This window comes from Diplotaxodon limnothrissa, linkage group LG16, assembly GCF_057381915.1.
Source record: "Diplotaxodon limnothrissa isolate DT_005_m linkage group LG16, D_limnothrissa_male_GT1.1, whole genome shotgun sequence".
NCBI lineage: Eukaryota > Metazoa > Chordata > Actinopteri > Cichliformes > Cichlidae > Diplotaxodon > Diplotaxodon limnothrissa.
The window spans coordinates 18,695,355-18,720,114 of record NC_140611.1 but is presented as its reverse complement, the minus strand read 5'-3'; the positions used below and the strand labels follow the sequence as shown (position 1 = coordinate 18,720,114).

General features: G+C 40.3%; 3 protein-coding genes across 5 annotated transcripts; 2 read left to right on the top strand and 1 right to left on the bottom strand.

The window, feature by feature from the left end:
* Window positions 1–809: 809 nt before the first annotated feature.
* tfdp1a (transcription factor Dp-1, a) lies at window positions 810–8,745 on the bottom strand. 2 transcript variants are annotated; one of them, XM_085374122.1, is made up of 12 exons: window positions 8,705–8,745; window positions 7,816–7,900; window positions 7,328–7,394; window positions 7,026–7,147; window positions 5,987–6,108; window positions 5,607–5,772; window positions 5,332–5,478; window positions 5,190–5,258; window positions 4,648–4,799; window positions 3,513–3,679; window positions 2,735–2,864; window positions 810–2,659 (listed from the first exon to the last, which is right to left on the bottom strand). In XM_085374122.1, the coding sequence occupies exons 2-12, from the start codon at window positions 7,825–7,827 to the stop codon at window positions 2,521–2,523; spliced, it is 1,293 nt and encodes a 430-aa protein (XP_085230248.1). In that variant the 5' UTR covers window positions 7,828–7,900; window positions 8,705–8,745; the 3' UTR covers window positions 810–2,520. The 2 variants fall into 2 exon arrangements, with proteins under 2 accessions (XP_085230248.1, XP_085230249.1); XM_085374123.1 differs by having other exon boundaries at window positions 2,735–2,813.
* A 4,832-nt stretch (window positions 8,746–13,577) lies between these two features.
* On the top strand, window positions 13,578–19,138 carry dcun1d2a (DCN1, defective in cullin neddylation 1, domain containing 2a). Of its 2 annotated transcripts, XM_085373848.1 has the most exons (7): window positions 13,578–14,056; window positions 15,009–15,225; window positions 15,363–15,531; window positions 15,849–15,979; window positions 16,069–16,151; window positions 17,626–17,722; window positions 17,812–19,138. In XM_085373848.1, exons 1-7 carry the CDS (start codon window positions 14,054–14,056, stop codon window positions 17,889–17,891), a joined length of 780 nt encoding a protein of 259 aa, XP_085229974.1. In that variant the 5' UTR covers window positions 13,578–14,053; the 3' UTR covers window positions 17,892–19,138. The 2 variants fall into 2 exon arrangements, with proteins under 2 accessions (XP_085229974.1, XP_085229973.1); XM_085373847.1 differs by lacking the exon at window positions 13,578–14,056 and having other exon boundaries at window positions 14,746–15,225.
* Window positions 19,139–21,297: 2,159 nt separating this feature from the next.
* LOC146616003 (growth hormone-regulated TBC protein 1-A-like) lies at window positions 21,298–24,267 on the top strand. Its single transcript, XM_085374661.1, has 8 exons — window positions 21,298–21,359; window positions 21,874–22,019; window positions 22,115–22,273; window positions 22,364–22,488; window positions 22,739–22,835; window positions 23,445–23,617; window positions 23,710–23,895; window positions 24,166–24,267. Exons 1-8 carry the CDS (start codon window positions 21,298–21,300, stop codon window positions 24,265–24,267), a joined length of 1,050 nt encoding a protein of 349 aa, XP_085230787.1.
* Window positions 24,268–24,760: the final 493 nt, after the last annotated feature.

The window sequence follows — 24,760 nt, the reverse complement described above, 5'->3', positions numbered from 1 at the left end:
CTTAGTAAACAGAATAAAAATAGAGCGGGATGATCACAGGATCCTTTCCATGGTAAAGACAAACACCACCTATCCTGTCAAAGGAATGGTCCCTGTCTACCATAAAGAGCCCATGAAAGAACATACAGACTTGACCAAAACCATCTACAACAAGAACATCAAAGTAGCGCCTAATCTGGCTCACAATCCATTATGAATATGATCATGAGAACAGGTTAAAGACCCACTGGGTGACAGCTGTGCACAAGTAAAAACTAACTAGCACTGTAGGAGAAGTAGTGATTCTTGTGAACTGTGGATGGACAACTGACCCAAATCATACTGAGGAACAGCACTGTTGGACAGTTACAACAGCAGCCTGTAACAGAATGATGGGAGGGAGAAACAAAACAAAACAGGATGGACGAGGCGTGGGACAGAATATGAATCGAAGCATACTACATAATCCAAACACAACGGAGGCAGTGTAATGTATGGACATGCATGCTTCCACTGGAACTGGTTTCACGACTGTTTATTGATGATGTGACAAAACACAGAAGCAGCAAGATGAATTCTGAATCGTACAGAGCTTTACTGTCTTCAGCCAAACGCAGCAAAGCTTAAAACAGTGAATTAAACGTTAATGCAAGAGCAACCCAAATGTGTTTGGACAAAGGTAAAGTGGAAAGTTATGCAATGACAATGCCAAACCAACCAAATTAGGTAGAAAAACCCACGAACAAACAATCAAAGGAGGTTGGGCAAGACATCAAAAATGGCAAAACTCATTCTTTGTAATATCCATAGTTTTATAGATTTCAGTCATTTGTAATTTTTCTTTATTTTATTGGAAGTTGTCTAATTTCATTGGGGCCCATGTATAAAATTGGTGTAATTTTACAGTTTAATTAAATTTAAGCAAACTCCCTCCAACCACATCTGTGTGTTATTTTGTATTTTTTATGGTGGATTCCAGAGCCAAAATTAGATAAACTGTTAGTCTTCCAGGATTTCTGAATTAAAAGAACTCAACAGCTCTAAACAAGTCACAGGATCCGGTTTATCAGAGAATTAACAGATGCTAAAATAAATGCTCCCCCCCCAATATTCCAGTATCTGCAGTGTATCCACAGTTTTTGGCCAAATCTAATTAAAAACTGCTGACAGAAAGCAAACTAGCATAATGTAAGAACCAATCACACTGCAGCAGCATAATCATTGTCAGGCATCCTTTTCCCAAGTGTTAGGCATCCAAGCAGTGTATCCCTTGTGGTTTTCTTTTGACAAGCAGTCAACTTCTTTAAAACCCGAGCTAGTTTCCTTCCCCAGTTCTTTTAATAGACAGGGTTGAGACAACGACCCAGCTAGACGTTTCTAGCGCCTTCTGCTCACCTCTCATATTACTATTTAAGCAAACTTTGTTTCCAACCCAACAGACAGTCGACCTTACCCCAACCCCAGAAAAATCATGAATTGTGGATACAAACTTATTAAAACAATCTATATTTAATTTGCAAACTTATATTAGATTACAGAAAAAGGTATTTAGAAGAGTCAGTACACGTGTTGCTCAGTTTTAAAAGGGAGATCTTTGAAGGGTGTACATAAAGACCTATACAACCACACATTGTTACATCAATAATTTTTGTAGGTCTATCTTTACCACTGGCCTCTAAAGGAAACTATAAGCTACAATTGTTGTAGGATTCATATATGTAATTAACAAAGAAAGCTTATTTACCTAGGAGCCTGGGTTATGAAAGTCTTTACCTCGCTGCTGCCATTATTTTGTAAACACTACCAAGGCATTAACAGGGCGGTGATGGAGAATTCCTCAACTCTGGAATACAAATAAAACTAGCAAAGAAGATCAGGAAAGCAGCTGCCTACGGAACAGAAGGAAGCCAGCCCAAAAACAATCGGGAAACCATTTCAAATTGCTCAGAACACAAAACCAAAACAAAACAAACAAAGCATGACGAGATGTGATGGAGCCCCATACTGTGATGCAGTGGCATCTGTGTTAAGCCATTCCGAATCCATGGTGTTGCACTAACAACACATCTCACAGCAGACACTTTGGCCACCTTGGAACATTTTGATCATGTCTGCCATATGCAACTGCAGAAAAAAAAATTATAAGTCAAACGGGTACATTATACATTCTCCAACAGCAGTAGGCCTTAGAGTTGCTTTTTAGTGGGATGGCTTATTAAGAAGTGGATTAGACAAAGACTTCAGGTGGCAGGGACAAAGACTACAGTTCCCTTGGACGACACCTCCCACTGAGCTGTGGTGCAGGTGACTCAGGAGCAGAAAAAGGTGGGTGCAAACACCTCTGTTCTTTTAATTTTCATCGACACCCCTGAGAAAGCCAGACAGAAATACAGGTAAACAGGGCGGAGGGGAGTTTTGTTTGTTTTTTTTTGGGGGGGGGGGGAGAAAAGGAAAAAAAAGCACACACGACAGTGGACTAAATTCCCACGGTGAGGGTGGTTTTGAAGACTGTGCTTGTTGGAGTGGCGAGGTGTAGGGAGGTTAGTCTTCATCGTCATTCTCATCGTACTCATCCTCATCGTCGTCATCCCCCATGTAAGACACTGGAGTCTCCACACGAGACCCGCTGTAGTGAGAATCGTTTGAACTGGACGCCATGGTGCCATCAGTGCAGCCATCACTGCATAAGAGGATGGGGAAATGTTAGAAAAAGCAGTGTGCACATTAGAGCTACATCACATTTAGCAACTCTTACCTGTTTGCAGGGTAACGGGCTCCATTAGCAGAGGAACCTCCAGTGATGTAGACGTTACTGATGGGACCTTTGGCCATTTCTGGATAAAGAGAAAATGAATTAGAATGAAGACCTTCGACTATTTGCAGACCTGAGTGGGGATAAGAGATATAGAACAAAGGGATTCAGAAAGCACAATCAGATTCTTGCCTACTTTAACTGCAGATGAAGACTAACCCTTTGAAGCAGTTTCTGTCTAAGCTTGTTTTTCTCACCTCTCACTCTAGACCGAGTTGACGAGTTTGTAAACGTGTAGCTGTTTTTCACTCATTTTCAGAAAATGCAGACCTGGTAGTTAGGTCAGATCATCATACCATAAGCCGCACTGGAGGTTTTTTTTTTTTTTTTTTAATTTATTTTCTTTATAAAGTGTCCCAAGACCCTGCCCTCCAAAGCTGCGATCCCCAACCTTTTTTGCACCACAGGGGAAAAGACCCAGGGAAACAGAGTTAACGATAAAAATGATTAAAAAAACAAAAACGATAGAAACTAATAAAAACTCTGAAAACCATAAGTTTCCCACCTGAGCCTCAACTCTTGCGGCCCGGTACCAAATGACTCACGGACCGGTAGCGGTCCGTGGCCCAGGGGTTGGAGACCGCTGCTCCAAAGGGTCTTGGTCCAATTGTTTGGTCCCCATCCAAGTGTGATTACTGTGTTCACAACTGCACCAAGTACCAGGGGCGTAATTTCCAGGGGGGGTAGGGGGGCCGAACTCATAGGGATATTGGTCACTTACCTATAACATAAGGCTCTAGAGCTTTGGGCACCAGGCTACGTGCGATTTTCAGATCCTCTGGAGAACACTTTCCCACCTCCAAGCCGCAGGCCATGCCCATACGTTTTAGCACCTCGATGTCATCGTGGATCTCAAACATGCTGTCGAAGTTAAACAAATACTCGAACCTGAAGAGTGGAAAAATGGGAAAGGGTCAATTATCCAAACAAGTGTTCGTTCTAATTTTAAAGAAGATCATGGGTACCAAATCAAGGACAGCATACTGAATAGAATAGAACATGGGTCCCATTTTCAACACCTTTGGCTAAGAAGAAATTAGCCAAAGGTTCTTCAGTATTTTAGTTAGCCCGTTGAGGACAGCTACTAGTATTCCTTTCAAAATAAAGTTAATCTACAAAGCGGGGATTAGCTTAGATCAGGGGTGTCGAACTCCAGGCCTCAAGGGTCGGTGCCCTGCAGGTTTTAGATGAGTCCTTGATCCAACACAGCTGATTTAAATGACGAAATTACCTCCTCAGCATGTCTTGAAGTTCTCCAGAGGCTGGTAATGAACTAATCAGTTGATTTAGGTGTCCTGATCCAGGGTGATATCTAAAACCTGCAGGACATCGGCCCTTGAGACCTGGAGTTGGACACCCCTGGTTTAGTTGCATGTGGGAAGGCCTCATATTTACTTCAAGTCAGCCACTAATCCTATACACACTGAAATGTTGAGTTAAAAATGAGGAGATTCTAGTTATTGTTATAATGCACATCTTGATACCACACTATAATGGCTTTGCACTGACAGAAGGCTTCCAAGCCTCTTTTAGCTTATTTGCCAAGAACCAGAACACAATTAACCTGCAATTATAGTTGAGTTTCCCACCTATGCAGCTCCAAGGTATTACATACAATCATGTCACATGGCTAGAAAAAATAAAGCAGCTTATGTGGCTGACGGGCTGTTGTCAAGTACATGTTGTTCCGCAACTATTTATTAAAGCCCTAATAAATACAGCCCGGTGAAGCACTACCAGCGCCTCGATGAAAATGTGAACACCTCCCCCACTTTTTGGATAATTTCTTTCCCCCCCCCAGTTACAAATTATTCCAAGTGCCAGCATTTTAAATAACAGAGCTGATGATCACACACTTGTCATTGGAGATGCTGCAGTCAATGACAGTTTTCTTGCTGGTGTTGACAATAATGAAAGGAAGGTGGATGATGGAGTTGGGAGGTGGAGGTCGGTTTGCCTGCTGCTCTGTCTGCCTATTCCTCTGAACCAGGTTCTTAAAAGCTATTTGCTGTAAGACAAGATCAAAGACAAGTTAAAACTCAAACAGCTGCAAAGAACTAAGTGTAGCACTACAGCATTCTTGGATATATTTATGCTTTTTTTTTTTTTTTTAAATACTAATTTTTTCTTTTACATTGTAACAATTTTAAGTTGCCATTTTGCATGTGCTACTTGCATATATAGAGATTCAATGAGAAGAACTTCTGTTTATTACTGATTCATTATGATCCAGCATCACAAAAAGAGACAAAACGCAGACAAAAGCAATCTAAAGAGGCCAATCAGTTCGTGGGGTATTTATGAAGCGTCTTCTGCAGCCCTGATGCACAATTACCACTATAAAGACTATAATTGTAGCCCCCCTTTGATCACACAAGTACCAGCACTCAAATCCAACCTGCAGTATGAGCTCCTGAAGCTGTGATTGTTTCTGCTTAATCCTCTCCAGCCGCCTTTGTCTCTCCACCTACAGTTGAAATAAAAGCGTTTTAACACTGGTAACAAAAGCAGGAGTGACTGTCTTCGCTGTGCGTTTCTACCTCTAGGTTTTGGCACTCTTGCGCTGAGTTGGTGGGTAGACCAATCCACTTGATTTCTTTTTTCTCTTTAGAAATAATGTTCATGGCCATAAGCACGTTAAGTGCATCATAAACGCGTCGCCGAATGTTCTTCTGGTCATACACATGCTGAAATGAGAGAGAAAAAAAAAGACGCAATTCAAAACATTAAAAAATATATCTTAGAATTAAAATATCTTCATCAGGAGTAATCAGTCTGCATCACTGAGACAGTATCACACAGCGGCAGTGCTCACTGAGTCATTCGGTGACATGTGGTTGTCTGATGAGCTGAATTCTGCCACCAGTTCATCTGCCACTTCATTGTACGTGGTCACTCCTTTCTTCTGCACCTTCTCGCACACCTTCATGGAAAAATGCCTCAAGCCCTTCCCATTCTTTTCCCCTTTCTTCCCACGTTTTCTGCAAACATAAAAAAAAAAAAAAAACGAGCCCACGTCACTATGAACACAAACACACTGATGTGTGGCAATCTGGCATTCACTTTTTTTTTTTTTTTATTATTGCTATGAATAGCTATCAGACTTGACCCATTCTAAAATGCTTAGCTTAATCTGGACAGAGCTCACCAATAATGTCCCAAGCTTAAAATCTTAAGGGCAATTTGAAGCCTTACCCTGATGACCAAGGAGAGGCATCGGCTGGTTGACTCTGTGTGAGGAACTGGGAACTGGGTGTGTGTGGACTGTTTACCAAAATGGTGTTCGATACGGTAGGCCTCTGGGGTGTTCCAATCACCTACAGGAAGACCACAGAGAAGAGAAAGAACACACACTGATAGTCATGCTTTTGTTGTCATCAACAATGAGTTTCTCCTCTAAAACCTCATGTACTCAAATCTTGACATGTAATATTTCTTCTAAAGCCTCACACTTAAATATTTTATGTTTAACTACAAGAACCAATTCACACTGAACATAAACTCAAGGTGGGACTCTGTTCACTCTCTTTAGGACGCGCATCTTCTGCTGATTTCTGTCATTTTGAGGATACCTTGCAGAAAGCTATAACTACCCTCAGTGCAATAAGGAATGATTTAAATACATTTGGCCTTGCATTAGATAGCTGACAGGTGAAGCAGTAAAGTTAAATGACAGTTATTTAATTTGACAGAATTTGACTTTGTAAGCAAAATATTTGGTTTGTCATGAAAATCATCATTGGCGATTGTTTGAATACAGCTTTAAGGGAGAAATAAGACATTTTTAGAATTTCAGTCATTTATGATGACTAGTAAAAACCTGATGCTGAATTGGGCTGATGACAGTTAAAGACACAGCTTTAAAAAACTGCATCCCTAACAGCAATGTGAGGCATCTTGAAGACGGGTGATCTATTCCTTTAGTAAGGTGATATCTAAGCTGATTTCCGTTATGTATACATTCCTTGTACATAATGGGATGATGGGTGTAATCCTGCTGACTGTAGAGTTGATGAGCTTAGGATCAACTGCCTCCAGCTACCCTCTCCCCGGTCACCTCACAATGATAATGGAGGGGGCTTATACAACATTCATATAAAGCAGAGTAAAACCCTACAAAAATTCATCTAGCTAATATTTAGCAGAGCCAAAGCATTCTTTAAATTTGCTGAGGGTTTCTACGCCTTAAGAGAAAAGAAACCACATAATGCTGACTTAACAGGACCTCACTCACCATGTGTGGCACATTTTGCATGTGTGTAGCGATGTTCACATTGGATGGCCCAAGGGTTTTGGGTAGTAGCTGTTTGGCCACAGGGGCAGCTGTGGGCTGGACAGTAACCAAGGACAGGACACCTTATAGGAGACATGAGAAGATCATTAATGAGGGAAGCTTTTGAATGAAACACCATTGCCCCCTATTGTCCACCTACCAACAAACAGCTCTGCTGCCTCTTAAACTAGACTGTACATGTTGCTTAGAAAGCCCTGCATATCACATATGCACAATTTCTGTAAAATATACATAAAATATACCTTTACTAGGGCTCAGATTCTGATCGATGAAAACCTTTAGCTCTCCATTGGTTTCAATTAGACCAGCCTGTAAAAGAGAACAACTTAATATACTACAGAAACCAAAGAATTGAAGACGAGTCAAGTTAAACAAACTCCATACAGTAGAAGCTACTTTTGGCTGATGCCTTATTTACGAATGGTCACCGCAGCGAGTTGCACAAGTTTGATTTGTCACAGTTTTAACGCCGGATGCCCTTCCTGATTCAATGGAACTATGTCACCTTCCAGGACCTAACAGGGGATCTTTTGTAAGGCAAATGTATAAACCACTCCACTATGAAGTCACTAAACAAATCCCACAGTCTATTTAAAGAGAAAAAGAAAAGAAAACACTACAAGACTAAGTGCAGCCAGTAAACTGAAGGACCCAAATTAGCTACAGTACTTAAGTGACACCGCAGAAATAGCCTGATGTTTCTCATGAAACCATGTATATATTTACTTACATCTTTAGCCATGATCCCAAAGGACCGAAAAGAGGTATGCTTTAGGTTAAAAAGACTTTTCTTCTGCCAGTCACTATTCAGACCCCTGCAAACAGAAAGAGAACAAACTATTACTTAAATAATGACAAAATTGCAGTTTGACCCAAACATTATATTTCCCAATACTGTTTCCCAAGCTAAGCTGTGTTTCACTTTGTTTTGGAGAGGAAATTTAAACTTATTTCTGAAGTAAGGCCCATCTGGTCTGCTTGCTAAGAGCACATTGTAGAAAGCTAACTACATCACCAATGTTAGCGTCACTGTTTGTTTTATTATCCAAAATGCGCAGACATGTACGCTTCTCACACCAATCTCACGTGAACGAGCCACCGAGCAGTACTTTTAAGTGTTCTTTTTATGCAGGAAACCATATTAAGCCATCCCTTGATGCTCACAACTTTTACTACGCTAAGTGTGCACAAGGCCTACTTCAGGTACCGAGCACGTCCGGAGGAGAGGCACCGTCCAACTTCTGCTACAGGTCACGCAAACAAGCGAACTTTATCACAACAGCGCTAAACTGATAATGTCGCAACAGAGAAGGCACTATATGGCTCCAGGCACTGTGGCTGCATGATACTGTAACAGCGGTCATATTATATGTCGATTAGCACGAACAATCTTTTGTTGGACGCAGCTAGCTGCTAACAGCTAGCGGTAGACCCAGCTTGCTGGTCTTAGCTTACTAGTTAGCTCCTGCACGCTCTGAGACGATTCATGTAGAAATGTTGCGATTATTGGTTCCGTGCTGCAGATCCCAGCTACACTTCAGCATGGGTTAACACTTAAAATAGTGAACGTGCCTTTCGCACGATGAATGAGCTTCACTGTGGTGACTGTATGCGCTTACGAGTGCACTCTGTCTCCTCGACGGCTGTTGTTGTTGGCATTTGAGAATGGAGGAAGAGGAGGTCTAAATCCCCACTAAACAGGAAACAAACTAAGAAATGTCGAGATACTTTTTAACAATTATATAGTTCATTTGAAGTACGAAATAATGTATTCACATTGAGTATTTCACTTTTAAGCTTATTTTTTAATACAACAAGCCATGACAGGATTTGCATAACTTGCTGTGTGCTAGCTGTACAAAGAGTGATCGTTTCCAAGTCAAAGAGACTGAAAAAGTAAACAAAGTTTGCCATCGATGCCAGCAAGGTGGATTTTATCCAGACGATAAATTTTTTTGCCACAGTTAACCACAACTTCTAAAATACCAGTTGCAGGTAGCCGTATATACTCCGTGAGTTGATTGCGTTTTATTGTCAACCGCTGACCTCCTTTTGCCAGTGTAGTAACCAGTATCAAAACACATAGCTAACTAATGAATAACACGCTTTGTTGTCTGGAAGTTACATTTAAACCCTCGACTTATTAGTATTACCATTATTATTATTATTCCACGCATTTAATCGCGTAACCTTTCTTATTTGTTCTTAATAAAACACGAAGAGCCTTACGAATACTTTCCTGACGCTAAATTCACAGAAAGGTGGCCATTTTGAGGTGTCTAAAACTTAAATATTAGTTTTTATAAGGTTCGCTTCCAAACGAACTGTTGCATATGGATCCAATACAAGTACGTTACTGTAATCAGGTCGATTACAATCATCATGAACCGCAAAAACTAGCTTTGCTCTTCACTTCGTTACCGTCAGCTACATGCCGTAAGTTAGCGACTTGAAAGAGGATATATTAAATGCAATGCAAAAGGTACTTTACTTTATTATTAAAATGTTTATTTTAACACTGAGCTAGCTCGCGATTGCACTTCAAGAAGTAGGTGCTTCAGCGCTTTGTTAGCCCACTGACTAGCTAGTGGGTTAGCACAGAAGCTAAACCCCAGCTGTCATCGACAACCCCAGAATTAGCTACAAGTTTACCTCGACGGTTAGCTTTGTATTTATTGGCGGTAACATTTTTTTTCCTATATACTTAAACAATAGACGGTCATACAGATATTTAACGTCAGTGCTATCATATGCGTCAGCTGAGTGACAAGCTGCAGTTGAGTAGATGCTGCTTACCGGTGCACCTTACAGGTTAACAGATCGCTCGCTAGCCTTTCCTATCGACTTTCCGTTAGCCTTGCTACAGCAGCGTCTCTCACAATCTGATCTTGGCGGTGCCTCGCTTTAGTGGAGCTTGATTGGACAGCACGAATGAGACGAAAGCAAAGCGGTCAAAATAGTTCATGCCCACAACCTGGAGCTCTTTGGATTGGTGGATACCAGAGCCCTCGTGATACATGTAGCGCCGTCTGCTGCACAGGAGTGCGCCATAAAAAATGTGTTAATATGACAAGACGTGAAATAAGTAAGGGGTCAGAGTATCGAAGGTTTAACACAAAGTTAGTTAATCTCCAGGGATGCAAATCTGTTCAGTTAGGAAGCCATGAGTCATTGTGAAACAATTTCACCTGATTTGGTGCAAATAACAGTGATAGCAAGTGCACTGGAGAGGTCTTAACACTCACTTTTGTCACTGTTAGTGAGCCATCGTACAAATGCAGGAGATTTTCTTTGCCCCCACTCCACACACACACACACACACACACACACACACACACACACACACACACACACACACACGAATTTGAATACAATCCACTCACAAAGGACTACAACATACATTTGTAGTGTGAAGGTGGTTCAATTCCAAAATATCATTTAAATGCAAAATAGCTCTTGAGAACTATCAAAATAGCATTTTTTTTCTCTTGCCAAATTCTCAATAACTAATTTATAACAGTTAAAAATAGTTATAAATCCACTTTTTTTCTTGTTTTGATTTTGTTCATCATCAACTTATATTATATATTAAAGAAGAGTCATTACGCACTGCAACCCTATGTGCAGCCTAAACAGTGAGTGACTTGACAAAAAATCAGTGACACGATTGAGCTGCGTGTTAACACCGTGGTTAGATGAAAGGTCAGTTCTCTGTGATATATTTTGTATTTTTCCAGTCTTTTCTGACTAGATTGTGTCATTCCAACCAATGCAAACCTTGATATTTATATTACCAAAATAGAAATTAATTTAAAAGTTTAATTCCTTTGTTTATATCTCTATATTTATTCTTGACTTTCACAGTCAACTATCAGCTTACATCCTTTTCTGAGAAAACTCTAATATCAGCACTGATTTGCAATCCTGTTACTGTACATATAAAACAAACATTTCAAACATGTTAAAAAATATATAAGATATTATATAAAGATAAACAACATTTCTGTGTAGTCCTGAGTATTTATTTGTCAGATGTATGACATAATCTACAAATAAAAGTAATACATCCGTTCAACCCCGTTATCTTGTGCAGGCCTGTTACTCTCATTTAACCCTGTTACCATACAATTTTTTTTAATAAAGTAGTCACAAATGTTTTTCTTCGCTCATAAGGGTTTAATCGTTTGCCTTTCTTTGCTTGAATTATCATATGAGTTGTGTATTTGTAACTCTTGAAAAGCTGGGCAAGGTAAACTTTCTCCATCCATAGATTCATCCATCCATCCATCCATCCATTTATTTTCTTATGTGTATCTGGCACCAGGTTGTGGGGGCAACAGCCTAAGCAAAACTCCCTTTCCCTAGTTACCTTTTCCACCTTTTCCGGGGGAACACCAAGGCCTTGGTGTTCTTTGCAGAATTGTTTTAATTCAGCGACGTTGGAGGGTTTCAGAGCATTAATGGCATGTTTAAGGTCATCACAAAGAATCTCAATCGGCTTTAAGCCCGGACTTTGACTAGGTCACTCCAAAAACGTTTTTGGATGTTGTCTTTTTTGTTTGTTTGGGGGGTGGATCGTTGTCCTGATGCATAAACCAATCCTCTGATATCATTTTTTTTTTTTTGAAATCCTGTATTAGTTTTATGTCAGATGTAATGGGACTCAAACATTCCAATAAGTGGAACTTTTGTCTTGTCAGTCCACAGAATATTTTCCAAAAAGTCTTAGGGATCATCAAGATGGGGGTTTTTTTGGCAAATGTGAGACTAGCCTTTGTGATCTTTTAGGTCAGCAGTTTTTTTCTCCTTGGTATTTTTCTGAATTAACTTTAGTAATTAGTTCTTCTTGAGGCTTCATTCCTACAAGACTGTGTGTTTTTCCTTCCCACTCTCACCAAGCACTTGCTCAAAGTGTGCACTTGCTTTGATTTTTGAGGTTTCTCTTTATTATTGTAGGGTCTTTACAATGTAAAGCACCTTGAGGTGATTGATGTTGAATGTTGAAGTTATGCAAATCTTACTGTTGAATCATAAACCTTAACTGAGACAAGTGAGGCCAGCAGTTCTTTAGAGGTTGTCCTGGGTTATTTTGTAACCTCCTAGATGAGTCGTTAATGCAGTCTTGGAGTAAATTTGGTAGGCCGGCTACTTCTGGGAAGGCTTGCCACTGTTCCAGGTTTTCTTCTTTTATGCATAATGGCTTTCACCATGGTTCATTGGAGTCCTAAAGCTCTAGAAATTACCTTGTAACCCCTTCCAGACTGATGGATGTCACTGAATTTGTTTCTTATCTGTTCTGGAGTTTCTTTAAATGGTTGCATGATGTTTTGATGTTTGAGGTCTTTTACCCTACTTTACTTTGTCACACAGGTTTTATTTACGTGATTTCTTGATTCAATAGGTCTGGGATGCGACTTGTATTAAAAATATTTAAACTTTACTATTCCAAAGCTAGTTATCTTATTCAGTAAACACTGTAAGCATAACCCAATACATTTCCAAAGCACTACAAACAATACTCTAGATTTTTTTCTTGCTAATATAGCCATATTCATTAATGGTTGCTATCAAAATAGGTCTTTTTCACAATAACCACTTTGACATCTCATACCACAATAAGCATGTAAGTGTTAAACTCAATTATAACCCTGTTATATTCAGTCTATCAGTCGTTCTAGTGAGCTGGCAAGCACAATAAACCCTGACCCTTCTAAATGGAGCAGTGCCACGATGAATGTTATTACACCTGTGCTTACCCTGCAATGGCATTTCAGAAAGGCTGCTCTGACTTTTTTTTTTTTTTTTTTTTTTTTTTTGAGGCTTTGGGTCACCTAACAATCTTGGATGTCTACAACAGTCGTTGTTTTAATGCAGTTTAAATAAATTTCTTCGGTCAGCTGTTCATATGTCTGCCACTAACAGAGCAAGGCAGGTGTGATGTGCCGTGAAGGAGGATTACTGATGCTGTGTTTTACAGTGTGTATTGTGTTGCGGATGGTGTGTGAGGATGTTGGCAGTCAACAAGTGTGTGTCTGTGTGTGTAGCGGGTGAAGGGTGGGGTTGAGTTTTATTTTTAACAGTGCTGAATGCAGTTTTGAGGGAGTTTTCCTGTTTGTGTATTACACTTGGTATAACATCGTATTTGAAAGTGTCGTTTTAACTCTCTTTGCGCGACAAATACTTGCACAAGCCCATATTTTCTAATCAAATAAGCGCAAATAATGCAAATATCAAACGGAGCCTTTACCGCAGACCTCATCTTTTTTATGCAATCCGGCGACTTCCGCGCATGCGTATAATGAACGACAGTCGGACTACCAAACTGGTCAAACAGCGGGTGTAAAAATGGTAGGTAACCAAAATAAACACAAACCCAGGCATTGGATTTAATGCCAGTAAGGTTTGCTTACAAGACTATTGTCGTGGTATTAAAGTACATGATGTGTCGCGTTTTGGCAAGCGTACAGTGGCCATTTACTCGTGTTCGTTGCTATTACAGGGAAGGTCAGTTGGATATTTTAAGAGCAGCTAGCATTAGCTACACGTCCCTTTTTGGCAGTCTGGTAACTTCGGCTGTGAGCAGGTCAGCCGCTGGACCTCAAAGACACACACACACAGGGCCGTTTGAGTTAAGTCCCGGCTAACGCGTAACCACAATGACAGTCTGTTCCCGTGATATTAACCCCATCGTTAATGTCAGAGAGAGAGGCTAACTCAGCTAACGTTAGCCAGTGCAAGTTACTAGCTGGTGTTTGTGAAGACAATGCTAACCCAACGTTACCCTCCTGTAACAGAACAATAATCCGTGCTGCCAGAGCAGCAAACCGGGACAGACACATGACTTCATACATCGTTATTGACTACATCAGTAATGGAGTTATTAGCAGCTCGGTGAACTCAGGTTGAGGACATGCTGATCTTCAGTGAGGTGTTCAGACGCTGCAGCTAGTTGGAGGACATGGCATAGGATGGTGATTTTTTATTTATTTATTTTTTGCAAAAATAGACAGAACTGTTTAAAAGCTTTTCTAACCTTTTGGATCAGAATACAGCATCACAAATATTAGGTAGACTTGTCCTCAAACGGTCCACAATCCCAAACTTATTCGTTTTATTTTCATAGTAGAAATTAGACTTTGGAGCTGCTAAAATAACTTTTGGCAATTTTTTCTTTTAGATTTATGGCTTTAATGATTGATTGCTGGTTAATTTCTGCTGGAGAGGAGATGGTAGTTGCACACTAGCACAAGTATCTCTGGAAAGGTTTGGTCTAAGATATGATAAAAACTTGTTATATGGCTGTCTATAATTCAGTGGTGGATTATTCTAAATGAACATTACTGATTTTAGCCAAGAGAAGTGCACACTGAGTAATTTCTTTTGTTCCTCTGTCCATAATGAATTAAAATCACCTTATAAGTATTTATGTAATGAAAGTGCACTCTATATTTTTATGTAAGGGGTATTTGTTGAGTATTTCTGGTGGGGGGCGGCTTGTGTTTCACTCCAGACTTGTTGCACCTCTGGGTCCTTGTGATGGCATCCTATGTCCCTACTCATGTTACAAGTATGAATGTAGTTATCTGAGGGGCCCTCCAAGGTACAGCATGTGCTTTGAGAATCCATAACAACCCCTTTCAGAAAAACCCACCTTGTTTTTGGAAAGGACGTCATTACTACCAGCGCGTCTTGGCTCAAAATTTGTAGCGCGTTTGTCGGCGTGACTGACTAACCTTTTGAAATATGTGCCGGAGTATTCCTGAGCGTGTCCCAGTCTTTCTTCCTGTTGCCTGAATGCCTGTGGAGTTTTATGTTTCGCTGTGTGTTTTTGTCTGTGTGTCGCTCTGCATTTGTGTGGTTCTGTCTGTACTGACTGGTTTGATTGCACCGGTGCCTGACAGCCCCTGTCCTGTACTTGTACAGCATAAGCTGAAGTCTTCGCAGAGGGACAAGGTACGGCAGTTCATGTCCTTCACACAGGCTGGGGAGAAAACGGCCGTGTACTGTCTCACACAGAATGACTGGAAACTAGAAGTTGCTACAGACAACTATTTTCAGAATCCAGAGCTTTACTGTAAGGAATCCATGAAAACCTCAGTAGACCGTAAGAAGCTGGAACAGCTCTACAATCGCTACAAAGGCAAGTAGGATCTTAAAATACAGTGTTTAAGGCTGTAATTTTGTTTACAAGAACAGTGTAAAGATCCTTATTCCAGAAGAGTTACAGACACTGCTTGCTTGAGTATTTCGAGTGAAACTGTGTTTTTGTCTTGATAGATCCCCAGGATGAGAATAAGATTGGTATTGATGGGATCCAGCAGTTTTGTGACGACCTCTCACTGGATCCAGCCAGCATCTCTGTGCTGGTTATTGCGTGGAAGTTTCGTGCCGCCACTCAGTGTGAGTTCACCAAGAAGGAGTTTATGGATGGAATGACCGAGCTGGGGTGAGTGTTGACATGAACGGCACGTGACACGCTCTAAAGTGGGACAAAAACACTCTTACTGAAGTATCTACGCATGGCGGTTCTCTTAGTGTTGCTCCAGGGAGGGAAGGCTGTCTATTTATACATCCGCCCACAGCCTGGGTATACTGTGTCTTCGTGGAACGACTCAATGAAACAGTTGCAGTGTTTTGACTTTTGAGGCTCAGGTGTCCGAGTAGGCTTTCAGGGCACTGAATGTTAGAACAGTTTTGTTTGTCCATGTGTTGTGATTTGTGTATGTGCTGCTTATATTTTCTTTTCTTTTCTTTTTTTTCTAGGTGTGACAGTCCAGAAAAACTGAAGGCACTTTTGCCAAGATTAGAACAAGAGCTAAAAGATAGTGGAAAGTTCAAGGACTTCTATCAATTCACCTTTAACTTTGCCAAAAATCCTGGCCAGAAGGGTCTCGGTAAGTTCACGGATTGTGACCTAACAATAGATTTTTGACTAATATTATAGATTCACAAACATCTGAACAAAGTTGTCTCATTTGTGTAGATTTGGAGATGGCCGTAGCCTACTGGAACCTGGTCCTTTCGGGACGATTTAAATTCCTCGATCTTTGGAATAGATTCCTTTTGGTGAGTCAAAGGAGTAAAACTGGGCACGATGGACCCTGAATTTTTGCTTATTAAGAAATCCGTAATGTTGATTTTTATTGGCAGGCGCAGTGTTTGGATATTTGGGGCATTATTTAAAAAAAAAAAGTGCAAATTATTTTTTATTTTTGTTTGTTTTTACACTGATGTATGTATACAGATTTTAAATGTGAGGAAGGAGCTGTGTTCTAAGAGCTGAGATACTACTACTGGTATTTTTAAGAGAAAAAGGTCAGGTGATGTCCTCATTACACCTAAAAAGGTGTTCACTTTTCCCCAAAAAGTCACCAAGATTGTAATTCTTTTTAAACCTTTTTAAGTGGCATTTTATTTGCTCCAGAATAAAATGTGTGTGTGTGTTTTTTGTTTTGTTTTTTTAAATCAGTTAGCCAAACTTTTTAAGCCATTTTAATCCTCTAATTAAGGAGGAATCCATTCTAGAGGCCTGGGCCATTATTCCGTTAGATACCTACGTGATCACAAAAAAGAGTGGGCAAAACCAGATTGTTTCCACCATGATGTTTCCACCAACCCTGCACTTTTCAAGAATCTTAGTCCGAAGCAGGTGTAAAAGTCCAAATTCAGACCATTTCTGCCGACAGCTTAGTCAACACAGCACATTACATTAAAGTACCAGTGGCGTAATGTTTGAGGCAAACAGACATTTAGATGTCAGAGTTATTCAGATAACATAAGCAGGCTGCTGCCAGGGGGGTGATTGAGTGGTTTCAACTTGTAGGAGTTATCTTTTTGAACATACTGAAGAGCTGTACCATGACTTGCAGTTTTTTGTTTGGTTTTTTGGACCACAAGCCTGCAGCTGTCCGACAAAACTACACCCACTCTGGCAACTTAAACAGTTATATACTGCTAATAAAAATCTGCCTAGCTGTGCTGGTTTGAAGGGATTTCTTTTCAAAGAAACATCTTTGTTTGGTTTTTCCACTTTTCTTTGCATCGTTTCATTAACAGAGGCTGTCTGAGTTAGTGTATGATTTATTGTGCTCGTTATTTCTTTCCTAGCTCTCTTATTGCTTGTTATAAAGTTGGACTTGGCCGTCTGTGTGTTCTTGCGCTGCCTGCACAGCTCTTAATTTTCTTATTTCTGTGTCAGTAATGGCAATTTTGTTTACTTTGATCCTCCAAATCTACTCCAAAGCAGAACTGACAAATTAGGCGGACATCAGGAGAATGTTACAGATTTTTTTCTTTTATTGAGCGTAAAGTCCAGTCTCAAGACTGCTTTTCAGAAATACTGACTTAGGTGTTTGGACCAGGCTTAGCAAAGTACAGTTGGTGCAACCTGTCCCTGGTGTTTTGGTTGAAACAGAACTCTAGAATTCAGTCCATCAGTTATTTACAGTGACAAAAAAATCTATTATTAAAGATGGAAGGAAATGAAAACATGTGAAGCTGTTTCTGTACCTGTGAATTTACCAGGACTCGTTCGTTTCAGGAACACCATAAACGATCTATCCCAAAGGACACATGGAACTTGTTGTTGGACTTTGGCAACATGATAGCAGACGACATGTCAAACTATGATGAGGAAGGTGAGCCGGCACAATCGATAATACATGCTTCATATTTAGCTCTCGTCCATCACTGTGACACTAACGATATTTCGGTGTTTCTCACCCAGGAGCTTGGCCAGTCCTTATAGATGATTTTGTGGAATTCGCTCGACCAATTGTAACAGGATCAAAACGCAAAACTCTCTAAATCTAATCCCGACTCTGGAAAACCAGAACATTGTTTCTTTTACAGTGACTTGATAGTTTTTTTTAAGACTTGTACAAAAGAGAAAAAAAAAAAGAAAATTGTAGACTTCAGAGTGAAAACCGAAGCACTTGAAACTGTCAGGAAACCACCTTTCAGGGAGCTGAGTATAAACTACGAGAACAACTGGCCACGTTTTCTGCCCTCTTGAGTCTGAGGCGTCATATGGACATTGCCAGATTCTCAGTATCCTGGATGCCCCTGTGCTCTGCTCCAGGAGGAGCACTACAGCCCCCATAGGTGGGCATAGACACAGCACTGAGAGGAGGTTCACTGGCTGCGTGTACTCTGAATGGACTGGAGAAGCTGTGTGTTTTAAGATTCTTCCTAGTCAACCGTGTCTCAAAGCTCTGAGTGACTGTGCAAAGTTCCCATGTCTTATTGTCTTATTCTAACCTTGGGACAGAGTGCTCACTACACCAGCACCAACAGAACTGTTGCAGTTTTTACTGTACATACTGTATCTATTGGGACAGTTTACAAAGAGAGCTATATGAAGAATAATATAAATATGTTCAATTTATAAATACAAAAGATGATTGTTTTATGTACAGTAAATGCTAAGTTCTCTAACGGGATGCCTCAATATTGTGGATGATATGCTGTTGGTTAAATTGTTAGGTGGCTCTGTTAAGTCATGGAATTGTGAGCTTCTCATCAAAAGCATGTTGAAACACATTTTACGTCACCCCTGGCTGGTTACACCAATACATTTTCACTAAAGTAAAGGCAGTACTTTAATTTAGATCATGGATATTGGGTTGTGTTGTCTGAATAATCTCAGTGGGGAGTGGGTCTTGAATCCTAAATGTCACATAGTCGACTTTCTTTCAGAAGCAATTTTGTTTTTTATCAATTCATCACTTTGATGCGTTTTTTATGCTTAAACAACTGTTTAGCAGCACTTGAGAGAAATTCTGAAATTAGGAAACGACTGACCTTTAGGATTGCATGGCACATATCTGTGTGTTTAGGCAGTGCAAAGCCCTTAATACAGAAATCAGGACACTAAAGAGGGCGACAACAGGACGACAAAGTAAGCCTTAAGATTAAAAATCTGTCTGTTTGATATTTGTATTTCTGTTTAACCCCATCTGTTCAGTGTTCCTGAAGGTAGTGAAAAATAGAAAATATTGTTGATACATCGTGTAAGTAGCCTAATATTGTTCATTTACGAAAGATGAATAAAGCATGAGTTTTTCCATAATGATGTGTGTATTTAGCTCTTTTGCTGCTGATGAGAAATATGACGCTTAATATCACAGATACAAAAAACAACTGCTAAAGAGTACAAAAAAGCACAGTTACAGCGAAGGCAAGTCGACACTGAGGGGGGGAAATGTTTGGAAATACCAGAAAACTGCTTCTCATTTAATATTTTCTGTTTTTCTGGTAATTCTCTATAAACTCAAGACATGATTGTGTAGGTCAGCAGTTTTTCAGACTAGCCTGTCTGCCACATTCAAAGTCACTTAAATCACCGTTCATCCCCATTCTGATGCTTTGATTAAGCTTTATCAGGTCACCTTGACCTTATCTACATAACTAAATGCACGGAGTTCCTGCCACGTGATTGGCTGATTAGATATTTCTGTTAACAAGCAGTTGAAGTGGCGTTCTCTTGTGTGGCATCATCTGCTTTGGGATCATATGCAACTCATGCACAACGCTGACTTCTAGAGGCAAGTCACATTTATGTTTGTAGGTTGAATTATTTAAGCTACCCTCATAGGTCAATCAAATGTATTCAAGTATCATTAAAATACTTTTTCACCAGAAGTAATTCAACTCCAGCAAAGTTTCTTTTAGGGCTAATATGGCTTAAGGGTTCATCTATTTATTTCCAGGGATCATCTTTGTAAATAATTAGAAAGTAAAAGCTCTGTTAATAACTGCAGTACTCCTATAAGTTTCTGACTAAAAATAAGTGAAATAGGAAGGTACAACAATGTTGTTTCAGAGGAGATAAATCCAGATTACTTTCATAATATGATTCCACAAAACAGGACACATGACTGTTATTTTTTTTTAAAATCTGTTTGCAGTTAAACTAATTGTATGGCGCATATATTGTTAAGAGTACTCCGTGTGGAGTGCCACTATAGCTCAACTGGTTGCGCTGAGGGCTAGTGACCTGGGTTTGAGTCCACTTTGAGCCTTTCTCCGTCACTCTATGCACTGTACTACCCACCAAAGGGTGAGACAATTAAGCTAAAAACAGAGTGTGGAGTGTAGACCAAAACTGTGTATAAAAGATGGCTGTAACCCCCCATAAAATCACCCACTGGTTTATAAAGTCCTGTTTTGGGGCCTTGAGGATGAGCATTCTTGGTGTTTTAAAATCACAGGCGGTGAGTGACACTGCACGCTCATACTGTAGTAACTAATGCAGCCACGCGCTAAAGTGTTCACTGTTTTATTTACCAGTTTTGAGTCTATTTGGGACTAGAGTGTACAAACGAGTCAGTTTGTGTTAAAACTGAGACTTAAAAGTGTCATATGAGAACATGAACCTACCAGTGGGCTTACTGAGGTCATAAAAGAAGAATGCAGGTTTAAGGCACTTCAGCATTTCAGGTCATTTTTCAGACCTGGAGGCTACATCCATCCCCATCTTTTTTAGTCTTTTGTTTAAACTTTATTAAACTTTATAACACAGGACATGGCCATACAACACGAAAAATATGCCAAGTTAAAATTAACAGAATGGAAAGGCATGTGTCCATCTTATATATACAGTCTTTTATATCAGGCTTTTTAGATGCCAGCTGTCTGTGTGTTTGTCAAAAATAATGTTGAAGTAAGGTGAGACTGATCCACAGTAATGCTGTCTAATAATTCATTACTTCGGGCTACACGTTTCAGAACACGATGTATTCCAAATATAAAATATTGGCTAAGTCCACCTATCATCTCTGTGTTAATAATATGTCTGCCAAACAGATCAGCTTTGAAACACTGGAAATTTGGGTCTGGCTCCAAATCACTTTAAAGAAATAACAAATTTACCTGCTGCAGGAAATTAATAAAATGTTGGAATTACAGCCAGCAGAGGACATAAGAGCAAACACCACAGTGTCTCTTCCTCCAACTGTTTTGTGTGCGAACAGAAGTACACGCCTGTGGCTGTTACCTGTGGGTTTCTTCATACTAGCTCCTCCTCTCAGCAGTGGCTGCTGTAAGGTGAGCCATAGGAAACTCAGACCGCTTTGTTATTTACCTTGACAGCAGCTGGTTCTTTTCCAGGGAATAAAAATGGAATAAGCTTCCTGCTCCCAGTTGTTTTTTTCTTTTTCTTTTCTTTTTTTCTGCTTTCTTGGACTACTTTACCTTTAGCACATGAGACACAATGGATGGGGAAATGAAAGGAAATGCTATGCAGGCTCTGGCCGATTATGATGACAGTGACAGGTAAGCTTTGTTTCATTGCGTTTTAAAAAGTTCATTTTCTCTTTTCTTGTTTCTTTTTTTATCTGTTTTGTTGTCGGCCTGTGTTATTTAGTCAGCATATCTGCCTGCAGCTTCCTCACTGGCAACCTTTTCTTGTTTTTACAACATCTTTCTTCCTCTTCAGCTTTTTGTATTTCCACTTCACATTTCATCTTATAACGTGTAAATCTACCATTAAAGTTTGTCACCTGTTGGCTTTTAAGGGACAGGAGCTTGTCAGAGTTTTTACATTTTTCTCCTTGCTCCCCTAAGAAGTAATTTAACACTTAACTATTCATCCAGCTGGAGCATTTGATCACTCAGCTACAGAAACCCTACCCAGTGGAGGCAGTTTTAGAGTCTGCCATCACTGAATAGGAGAATGAAAGAAGGGAGGGGAGCAAGCAGGTCCACCGGCAATCCTGATTTCACAGCGTCTATGAGTGTTATGTGTAGACCTTCACTGGTGGAGAACTGTGTGAATTTGTCCCAGCAGGATTGACGCCTACGGTTTTGAGAGACGTGGCGATTTCGACTCCTACAAGGAGATGATGAATCAGTATGTAGATGTCCTCAACAGGAGGTCCATGAGATGGTCAAAGCTCCTTCAGGAGAAGCCTCATGTGGAGAAGAACTTCACAGGTACAAAAACAAAAGACACCTCCATGGGTTTTGTTTGCTTGTTCGTTCCAGCTCTCTGGTCGTGTGATGGGTAATAATAAAACATGTTTTGGCAGTGAAGAGGTTTGTTCGTAAAGGTGTGCCTAATGAGCACCGTGCCAGGATCTGGATGGCGGCTAGTGGTGCCCAGGAACAGCTGGAGAGTAAGCCGGGTTATTACCAGTCTCTGCTGGACATGGAGCATGACACCAAGCTGAAAGAAACCATTCACACAGGTGCACCAAAACTGTCGCAGCATACAGCATGCTCTTTCAATGCTTAAATTATGTCCCAATAATTCACTCACTCTTTCTGCTTTTTAAAAGATATGCACAGGACCTTTCCTGACAACATCCTGTTCAAGAGCAAAGCAGAGCCAGGCATGCAGAAGGCTCTGTTCAATGTGCTGCTGGCCTACGGACACCATAATCCTACAGTGGGCTACTGTCAGGTGAAGAAAATGCAGTCAGCGACAAGCTCTGACTCTCCCTCTATCTAAGATCATGTCTGTTTACCTAAAGATCAGGGCTGGCTACTTCCTTATTTAACCAATACATGTGTAGGATTTTCCGTCTTAACCTTCATCTGTTAGCTCTTATATCGGTCAGTGCACTTATTCAATGTAAAACCTGGCATACTGTATGCACACACAGCAGGAGTTCTTATTCTAAGCGATCCACAGCATGCTCTTTCGTTTTTAGGGCATGAACTTCATTGCAGGCTACCTCATGATCATCACGAAAGACGAAGAGAAATCCTTCTGGCTTATGGATGCACTGGTGGGCAGGATACTCCCAGGTAAGGTGACAGTTAACGTCGGCTTCCTTTCAGAGCTCTTTTTTTTGTTTTTGTTTACCCCACAGCAAACATCCCCTACCCTGCACTGTTGCTCCATAGGTTAAACCAGTTCCACTTTAGAGATGCAGGGTTTTCAGTGTTCGTGTCGAGGGCCAGCGGCAGCCTCAGCTAACATTTTGCAACCACAACAAAGGAAACGTACAGCAAAATGTCAAGGCGGCAGAGAACGAGACCAAAGATGCGCTTCTCTTCCGTTTTACTTCTTTTTCTTTTTTTTTAAGTTCTCATAGCGCCTTCCTAAACTGACACTCGGTCTATAAAAATTTGAGATCTTTTATAAAACAATGCTCCAGACCATCATTATTTATTTCTGTTCAGTTTATTAAGCAGCAAATTAACTGTGAGCATGTGAGTCTGTTTTTCTGAGGTACTGGGGATAAAATAATAATCAGTTAGCCTGATCTTTTCCTTAAGGAGGGCTGTTAAATAAATAAATAAATGTAATTCAAAGTTTACATAATAATAAATATTATCTATAATAAATAAATGCACTACAATGGCTTTCAATTGTGCAAAAGAAAAGGAGGAATTCATCTGAATGTGTTGCAGACTACTACACCCCGGCCATGTTGGGTCTGAAGACTGACCAGGAGGTCCTTGGTGAGCTGGTTAAGGTCAAAGCTCCTGCAGTAGGACAGCTCATGGCCCAGTACCCTGGCATATGGACGCTGGTGGTGTCTCGCTGGTTTATCTGCCTCTACATCGATGTACTCCCTATCGAGGTGAGGCAAAAGCTGCGCTTTAGTGGAGGGGTCAAACTAGAAGCATGTGGCGATCATTTAACTGACATCCACCTTCTGTCTTATTCTTGCAGACTGTTCTGCGGGTCTGGGATTGTCTTTTCTACGAGGGATCCAAAGTACTTTTCCGCGTGGCTCTTACTCTCATACTTCACCACCAGGCAGAGATCCTGAGAGCGCGCTCTTTGCCTGACGTGTGCGAATGCTTCAAACAGATCACTTCTGGGGCTTTCACTCTAGACTGCCACACCTTTATGCAGGTGAGATTGCCAAATACAATGACGGTTAGGAAGGGGCCAGAGAAAAATGACACTACTTATGGTCATAAAACATCTTTTTTTAAAGAATACTTCCCGAAAAAGAAAAACAATTCATGGGGAAGTGCTACATTTCAGCTATTCTAACTTCACCAGTCCATGAGACTGTGCAGAAGATAATCTGTTAAAAGTATTTACACAGTTTTAATTGTAGTTTTTATTTTTATTTTGAGTAGAAAAAAGCCTAAGCACTCCTTAAATGTTCCTTTGCAGAAGATCTTTACGGAACCTAAGAGTCTGTCGATGTCGACTGTTGATAAACTGAGAGAGAAATGCAGACAACAAATTCTCAAGGAGGAATCAGGACAGCCATGAGGTTCAGGACACTTTCCCCTTATACTGGATTTAATAAAACAAAAGCTCAGGCAGCGTAAGTAACACTGTACAGTCAGGAACTGTATGAAACATACATGTTGGTGACTCTTCTGGTTACTTCTGTGATTTATACTTTGTTACACTCTAATCTGGCAGACTGGGTATCTAAATATGAAGGCTTATGCTTCTGAGGCTTTTCTTTTGATTTTGACTCCAATCTTTCACCTACTATATTTGCTGCTATATATACAGAAGTACATTAAGATCATAACACCGCACCAAACATCATTTACATGTGTATTTTCTAAAAACACTTTTGCTTTGGTGATTATGGACGGATCACTTATTTTTACTGTGAATACTTTGTTCTGTCTCTTGCCTTTAGGACTGTTTACAAGAGAACGTAAAGCTGAAGGGTCACGCTTTTAATGTGGTGGTTTCTGTTTAAATTTATGGAGCTCAGTCTCATTTTTCACTTTTTGTTGTAAAATAA

Bases quoted from the DNA above. Each gene is read 5' to 3' on its own strand.
- tfdp1a (XM_085374122.1), bottom strand. The intron at 5,259-5,331 runs GTAGAAACGCAC...TTTCAACTGTAG, and splicing joins AAGAGTGCCAAAACCTAGAG to GTGGAGAGACAAAGGCGGCT. The intron at 3,680-4,647 runs GTGTGTGATCAT...TCCACTCTTCAG, and splicing joins TGCAGCATCTCCAATGACAA to GTTCGAGTATTTGTTTAACT.
- dcun1d2a (XM_085373847.1), top strand. From the start codon at position 14,880: ATGCCTGTGGAGTTTTATGTTTCGCTGTGTGTTTTTGTCTGTGTGTCG. The intron at 15,980-16,068 runs GTAAGTTCACGG...TCATTTGTGTAG, and splicing joins TCCTGGCCAGAAGGGTCTCG to ATTTGGAGATGGCCGTAGCC. The intron at 17,723-17,811 runs GTGAGCCGGCAC...TTTCTCACCCAG, and splicing joins GTCAAACTATGATGAGGAAG to GAGCTTGGCCAGTCCTTATA.
- LOC146616003 (XM_085374661.1), top strand. From the start codon at position 21,298: ATGGATGGGGAAATGAAAGGAAATGCTATGCAGGCTCTGGCCGATTAT. The intron at 22,836-23,444 runs GTAAGGTGACAG...AATGTGTTGCAG, and splicing joins GGTGGGCAGGATACTCCCAG to ACTACTACACCCCGGCCATG. The intron at 23,896-24,165 runs GTGAGATTGCCA...GTTCCTTTGCAG, and splicing joins ACTGCCACACCTTTATGCAG to AAGATCTTTACGGAACCTAA.